This window comes from Malurus melanocephalus, unplaced genomic scaffold (genome assembly GCF_030028575.1).
Source record: "Malurus melanocephalus ecotype Western Australia unplaced genomic scaffold, MMel_1.1 scaffold_18, whole genome shotgun sequence".
In the NCBI taxonomy this organism is placed as follows: Eukaryota; Metazoa; Chordata; class Aves; order Passeriformes; family Maluridae; genus Malurus; species Malurus melanocephalus.
The window spans coordinates 3,827,463-3,834,809 of NW_026623250.1; the positions used below are offsets into that span (position 1 = coordinate 3,827,463).

The 7,347-nt window shown below is 44.2% G+C and overlaps 1 protein-coding gene across 1 annotated transcript in view; it reads left to right on the forward strand.

Annotated features, from left to right (window-relative positions):
• The first annotated feature begins 3,022 nt into the window (after positions 1-3,022).
• ANKRD55 (ankyrin repeat domain 55) overlaps positions 3,023-7,347 on the forward strand; it is a 45,563-nt gene continuing 41,238 nt past the window's right edge. The window contains exon 1 of the mRNA XM_057389679.1: positions 3,023-3,341. Coding sequence (XP_057245662.1) covers positions 3,302-3,341 — 40 coding nt within the window. The 5' untranslated portion in view covers positions 3,023-3,301. The remainder of the gene's footprint in view (positions 3,342-7,347) is intronic.

Consider the following 7,347-nt stretch of genomic DNA (forward strand, 5'->3'; position numbering starts at 1 on the left):
AAACAAACCTGTGCTTCTGATACTCCCGCTTCATCACGTTTCTGTACACTAAAAAAAAAAATTCCAAAAAATGTAACTACTTCTGACAGGATGAAAAGTCAGGAATACTTTGCTTAAATTAAAGAAAAGTGTAAATCAACAATATTAAAGCTACAATTTTTATCTGCTGCCTGTCCTAGCCTATAACTCTTTTGTGGCTTTGTTGTCCTTAGCCAGAGCTGCTTTCATAGCCAGTGTGCGCAGGAGGCCCTGAGAAATTATGAGACCTTTCTTTCTTCTTAAGAAGCAATACAGAAAATTCAGTGATTGAAGCCCACCTCTCAAATCTCAGTTTTTCTGGCAGCATCTGATCTGTGATATTTCTACCACACCTGAGATACAAAAATGTGTTCACCTCATGCTCAGATCTACATGGGGGAAAGTGTTTTGCTAAAGCACTGGCCTTACTTCCCTTCTGATGGATGCAGAGGGGAAAAGATGCCAGCTCTCAAACAAGAGACAMCATGGTTTCGGTGCATGATGCCATGGCAGCGGTGGATTCCGGTCTCAGAGGAGGTGCCTGGTTTTTGCACAGCTGAAGGCAAGCTGAACSCCAGGCACAGTACACAGTGCCATAGAGAATACTATGCCACATGTAGGACTCAGAAGGAATCAGCTGCCATGTGTTTCTCCCTCAAATTCCTTGGCTACATACTTGCAATGCACCTCATTCCCAGGCTAATGTACCGCAAGAGTGAGACTAAGCCAGGAATCACCAAAGCCCATGCCTTCATCTCAGGAGCAGAATGGGAGGACAGGGACCCAGAAACAGCAAATTCAACACTGTGAGTGTTGAAATGACTAGATTGGTACAGGAGGGCAGAGAATCCAGCTAGCGGGGCAACCTACACTGCAGGAATGCCTAGGGTCAGAAATCCTGTGTACACAGAGGATAAAGGGCCTCTTGTCACATGCGGAAAGTGAAGGTCACTTCTGTGGTCTTTCAAAGATCAGTAGGGGTCACAATTTGTAGTTCAAAATTCCTGACCACAGACATGTCTCCAGTGCCTCCTCCATGAAGTCAGCAGCTATGGCAGCTGTTTGAAGAGAGTCAGGGTGTTGCACTGGACACATCAGACTTCACTTGCCAGTGCCACCCCTGGAGACACCTTCCCACCACGGAGATGCCAGTTAGGAGCTGACTATGGGCATGAGCAATTCTGCTCTCAGATTGCATAGAYTGTACTTACCACACGGTGGATCCCTCCTCAGGATAGAAAGTTTGGCTTGAGACAAGGCAGACCACAAAACAGTCAGCTTTAGGGAAAAGAGAAATAGCGTGTCTCTGGTTCCTCTGTCCTACCACTTGCCTCTCCACAGTTAATCAGATCAGTAGACCACACTGACACATTTTGGAGAATTTCAGCTCTGCTGTTTCATTTCAAGTTGTTGARGCTTGTGTTGCTTCCTGTACCATGCACTCTTCCCAAAAACATAGTCTAAATTTATGCCCAGAAGCAGATGCTTGGAATGTGAATAAGCTCCAGATACAACTTATATAGTGTCCACATGTAGGTTATGTCTCTAGGATGTGCTGTAGTCACAGGAATTGGTCAAAACACCAGAATAGATTAAATACAGTAAAGTAGATGTAGGGCTTCTAAGGCTGACCAAACATAGGCATAGCTTTAGCRTAGGTCCTGTCTGCATTTTTGGACYCAAAGTATCTTGCCTTTCCTAATTTTCATATATTACTTTGTCTTTTTTAGCAGTAATGATGTGTCTCCTTCAGTGCACCAATGCTAAGTAAACTTGTTATTTCTCTCCCATCTATCAGTCACTGCTGGGAATCTACTGCTCCCAGTAAATCCCAAATCAGTATACTTATTATTTTTTTAAAGAAATAACATAGCAAAAGGCAAAGCTCATCAGAGTCCCCTCCCTTGAAGTACAAGGTCTGGGTTTTCAGCTTAGGACGTTTGGTCAAAAACAAAGTGTGAAGATACAGATCTACTGTCAGTTTGGCTGATGCTGGGTTTGAAGTTATGGACCCTGGGTGCAAAAACATCCCCTGTTGYCATGGTTTAATCTAAGCCAGAAGCTCAGCCTCACACAACCTGCAGTGGAATGGGAGAGAGAACTGGAGGAGTAAAAGTCAGTGAACTCATGGGTTGAGACAGAAACATTTCAATAGGAAAAGCAAAATCTACATGCACAGGCAAAGCAAAACAAGGGATTTATTCACCATTTCCCTTGGCCAGGCAGGTGTTTAGCCATTCCCAGGACAGCAGGGCTCCAGCACACAGCTGTGACTTGGGAAGATAAATGCTATCACTCTGAAGATCTCCTCTTTTCTCCTTCTTCCTCCAGCTTCATATGCTAAACAAGCCAGCATATGGAATGGGATACCCCTGTGGGCAGCTGTCTTGGATGTGTCCCCTCCCAACTTCTTGTGCCCCCCCCCTCCCCCCCACAGCCTCACCACTGCTGGGATTCAGTGAAGAGCAGAAAAGGCCTTGACACTGCCTGAGCCGAGCTCAGGGACAGCAAAACCATSCCTGTGTTACCAACATTGTTTGCAGCAATTTCAAAGCGCAGCTCCACAAAACTGCTTTGAAGAAAATCAATTCTACCGCAGGCAAAACCAGCAGAGCTGCACACCATGTATCTGTTGCATTCTTGTGCTCACTGTCCATTTCAGCCGTAGCAGTTTGCTGTCAGTTACTGTCCCTTCATTGTCCCTTAACTAACTCTAATTGGGTAGTACCAAACTGAGGAAGGAAAGCCCTGCGAATTTATGTTCTCTGCGCTGGTGTTTAAGCAGGTGATGCCTGAATGCATCATTTCAGAGCCACGCTTAGGCACATGCGGAGTGGGTGGCGTGGCCGCAGAGCTGCTGGTCAGTCACGGAGCGAGGTGGCCGGGCAGCACAGCGAGGATGAGTGACCGCTGGGCCCGCTGGAGCTCCGCACATGCTCCGTGTGCCAGCCCGGGCTGCTCACAGCCCTCAGCTGCCGGGCTGCGAGAGCTGCGGCATCTCGGAGCTGCGAGCAGCCACTTCCACTCGCTGAAGCCATGGCATTTTTCAGGATCTCAGACAAGCTTCCAGGGGCATCCTTTAAAGAGAGTCCATAACAGAATATAACGTTTCCATCAGGCTCTTGCCTTGTCAACAATCWGCAGCCGTAAAGCAAGTTTAATTCTGTGAGAAGACTGATGACAGCTATCGTTTCACTTTGTACTGTAATATATGAGATTCTTTCCTGAAAACCCTGGAGTTGGCATTTGTCTGGTCTAGTTGTAAATAATGAGATAGATCACAATGGATTTCAGTTCCTCCTCTGTGTTTGATCAGAACAAAGGTAAGTCACCAGCTACTAATTTAAAAATCCTCTGGTCCTCCAATGCGTCCCATGCAAATGTATTAAGATTATGAATAACATGAATTTTTGGGAAARGTGAGGTTTATTTTGGTTTCATGTAAAGGAATTTCTTCTATCAGTTTTGGACTCGATAGATCTTTCAGTCTATTGCTACAGTGATTTCTGAAAATTAATTTTGAGCAGAATAGCAATGGTATCTGGCTATTCTTATGCTTAGCACTGAGAGATGTAATTTTTTTAAAATATTGTATATTGGTCCTCTTATGGTTATACATACTAAAAACAGTTGCAGTACTAGCAAACAGAGCAGTTTAAAATKGAGTAAAAAATTTAAGAACAGCTGGTTTTCATAATTCAGTTTTATACACTGAAAGGACTAGAAGCTGACAAGTGATATGCTTTGCTTCAGGAAATTTAGCTGTATAGATGAGWATTGCCATAATTGTAAATTTAAGGGATCATTAAAATCCCCAACATAAAGATTTTCTACGTTGTAAGGTTGCTATGGAAATACAAATGTCTTTGTTGTCTATTTTGAAGTTAAATGTTAAATTTCATGTCTTTATTTGCCACTACAAGCTTTTATGTGTTAGAGTTTAATCCACTACAAGTGTAGTGGCATTCCTTTCATGTTTCTAAAGCAGGAAGCTGTCATTGCTTGGTAATGCATGTTGCAAGAAATTTCTCTAAGTTGGCTTGCCAAATAATATGTGTGCAGTGGCTGCAGCTTCCAATGCAAACCTGCAAAATATCTGAGCAGACATGGTCACGCTGGCCCCACAACGAAGGGCTGATTGTGGATCAAAGATGAAAGTGTCTTGAAAACAAGACACTTCAGTGCCCTTCAGGCAGCCAGGAGCCACAGGTTGTATTTTTATGCTCGCCTACACTTCTCTGGTCAATCCAAAGTGAATACAGCCCGCATAAAGTGGTTGGTTTATGGCTGCCTTTCAGCCAAGTAGAACTCAAAGCCTGAGCAAGTCTTGGGAGAACTGCTCTACACCAACCCTGCTGGGACCCCCATGCAGTGGGGGACAAGTGGGAAGAAAAACTGAGTCACAAGTGAGAAAAGAAACAGATACCAGCACATATAAAGGAGGAAGGGAAGTTCAATTGTAGGAGGGGGAATCTGCACTGCAGGAATAGAGACAGGTATTCCTAAATCATTTGTGATGTAAGGAGCATTTTCCCCAACAGGACAGAGCCATGGGGCAGAGTGAGCTTCTCCAGCCTCAAACAGTCATTCTCTATCTCTGCTTCTGCAGCACCATGAGTGTGCTCTGTGCCACATGCTGACCCACCAGGGCTTGGAATGGGGAGGCAGAGGGGAAACCCTGCATGCTCAGTGCCATCAGGATGGCTGCCAGGGAGCCCAWGGAAATGGTGACAAAAAGGAGGCTGGAGTATCACTAGGGCTGGGGAAGGCAAAGTCRAGTCCCTAGATGGTTTATGGGGCAGAGAGCAATCCAGGAGACCATGRACCCAAACCAGTTTATCCAGATAAAAGGGAGACAAGTTGGGAGGCAACATYTGCCTGTACCTCACCTTGCTCCTAATCTGCATCCACCTGCTGCTGCCAGGCCACTCTCCATATTGACTCATCCTAATTCCCATCCAGCATCATCTGCAGCCCATGTCACACTCCACCTACAGCAACTCCCCAGCCAGAAGGTCCCTTCCCTATAAATTCATCATCCCTGTTTCACCAGCGCTGCAGGAATGCTTGCTCATTAGGTGATTTGTGGCTTACTGCTTGCCTTGCCTGCTAGCTGCGTGGGAGGTGGATGGGGAGCAGGAGCACAAAACACAGACTAATGGGATACTGAGCTCATTGGTTACCGTGCAAAGAATGCTCTATTCAAAATCTACAGTGTCTAGTGGATTTTGTCTAAATACCATCTTAATGTCTTGGCACAGTATTGATTTAAGCAGGCATAATTTTTTTAGCAAGAAGGGTGACGAGGAACCGCGGCTGCTCAATTGCAGCAATTTATAACAATGGGAGAATACAAACTGTCTTTCAGACACACTAAATTACTCTCTGTTGGTCTGAAAAGATAATTCAACTCTCCCCACAAAATGTTTTTTTCTCTTCCCCACACATCAGAAAACTATCCCAACTACAAAAACCCCAGCATTCCAAGCTTGAAAATCATACTGTCTCTGCAACACTTCTTATGGTACTGCTCAATAGCATCTTATAATACTTGTAATAATAATAGAAATGTGGGGCTTACAGAAGGTGAGCAGCACCAGAAACCCCTTCACTCCTAATAGTGCTCTGTGCCATTTCAATAAATGTATGCTGTTCCTGGCTTCACATGTTTGCTGATTAAACAGAGCAGCCAGACAAGGGCCTGTMCTGGTGCAGGCACAACCAGGCAGACACAGGGGTTATTACTTTGTTAAGCGTTCAATAGAAACACAGTGTTAGAGAGTAAGTTACAGTTTTCAAAAACTGCACTCATCCTCCTCCCACTGACCCTTGACACTGACATGTTGAAAACAAATAAACTACCCAGTACTGTGTTTGGACAAGGTGTAGGAGATGACGTATGGCCTTTGGCTAGTGGTGGAGACAAGAGGAATTATGAGACAGAGGGTAGTAAATTATTTGCATAAATATTTCTTCACAATGAATGTGAATTATCCTATTATCCCATCTTCAGTTTTCAATATCTTGTGGTTTAGCAAGTTCTAAATCAGCCATTGTCAGGATCATGTACACCAAGCTCTGGCAAATTTATTTAAATTAAAATTWAAAATTTATTTTATTTAAAAACCCAATGCACTAGAAAGCACACATTTATGTACACCTTATGTGCCCTTTGTGAAACAATATATTAGCCAACATTGCAAATTGTGTAAAACATGTTCTYCATAGGCAGTCAGACGAGAATTAATGTCATGAGAACAATCTCATTGTTCCAAATCCCGTGATCATGCTGTGTCTCTCCTTATATATCCCCTTTCTGACCAAAAGAAACCTACTTTGCATTGAAGAAATTATGCACTCTTAAAACACTGCCACTTTTTTCAAATAGATTGGTGTTTCACTGTGATTGTTTCTGAGGGGTTTAGCACCATCCTCTATGTAATTTAGCCTTTTCTTCCAGACCTTTGTATACCACTATTATCAGCCTGCAGTTTCTCCCTTGCCTTGCTCTATACACAAGCTCTTAGTTGGACCTTCTGCCTTCCAGAATCTGACTGACAGCCACCTTTCACCAGTAGCATAGCAATTTTCCAAAATAAAAATGTAACATGTATTTGAAATGGGACCAGTATCTACTGGCATTTACAACATTGCACAATAATAATGGAGTAACTAACACATTAGAAGATGAAGAGTCAGGCATTTGGCTGTTCACAATCCCTTTATGTCATGTGGGGCATGTGCCCCAGCCACAGCCAAGCCCTCGAGTAGGGCAAGCTCCCAGAGAGGGGGACACAAGCRCCCAGTACTGTTGCCTTCTGCAAAATGCCCACTGTCTGAACCATTCCTCTTCTGCCCAGGAAGGTGTCTTCAAAAAGAAATGTCCTAYTAGCTTTGTGTCCATGCTTCTTCATTCCTTGACAGGGTAAGCTGGAGGAATGTTGGATGTTGTTCACCTGAAACCAAGTGCATCCAGCACAAATCACATCCAAGCTCTCCTGGCATTTTCTGCTCCCTGTCATGTGAAGCATCAGAAGACCATTTATCTGYCTTCCTTCTCACTCCATGCAAAACCAGACAGTTCATATAAAAGACACTTGAAGTTGTGTCACCCTACAGAAATGGAATTTATGTCAGTCTTCTTTATTCAGATGCACAACATGGGTGCTCCTCCTGGTCCAGGCTCCCTCACCAGCAGGGTGATAGCCTGCTCTACCTGCCTCCCCTTGCTCTGGCAGCCAGGACTCATGGCTGGGAAAGTGTGAATCTTGGTGGCTACATGCCACCATCCCTTAAGAGAAATGGAGCCTGTGTTCTGCAAGAAGAGGC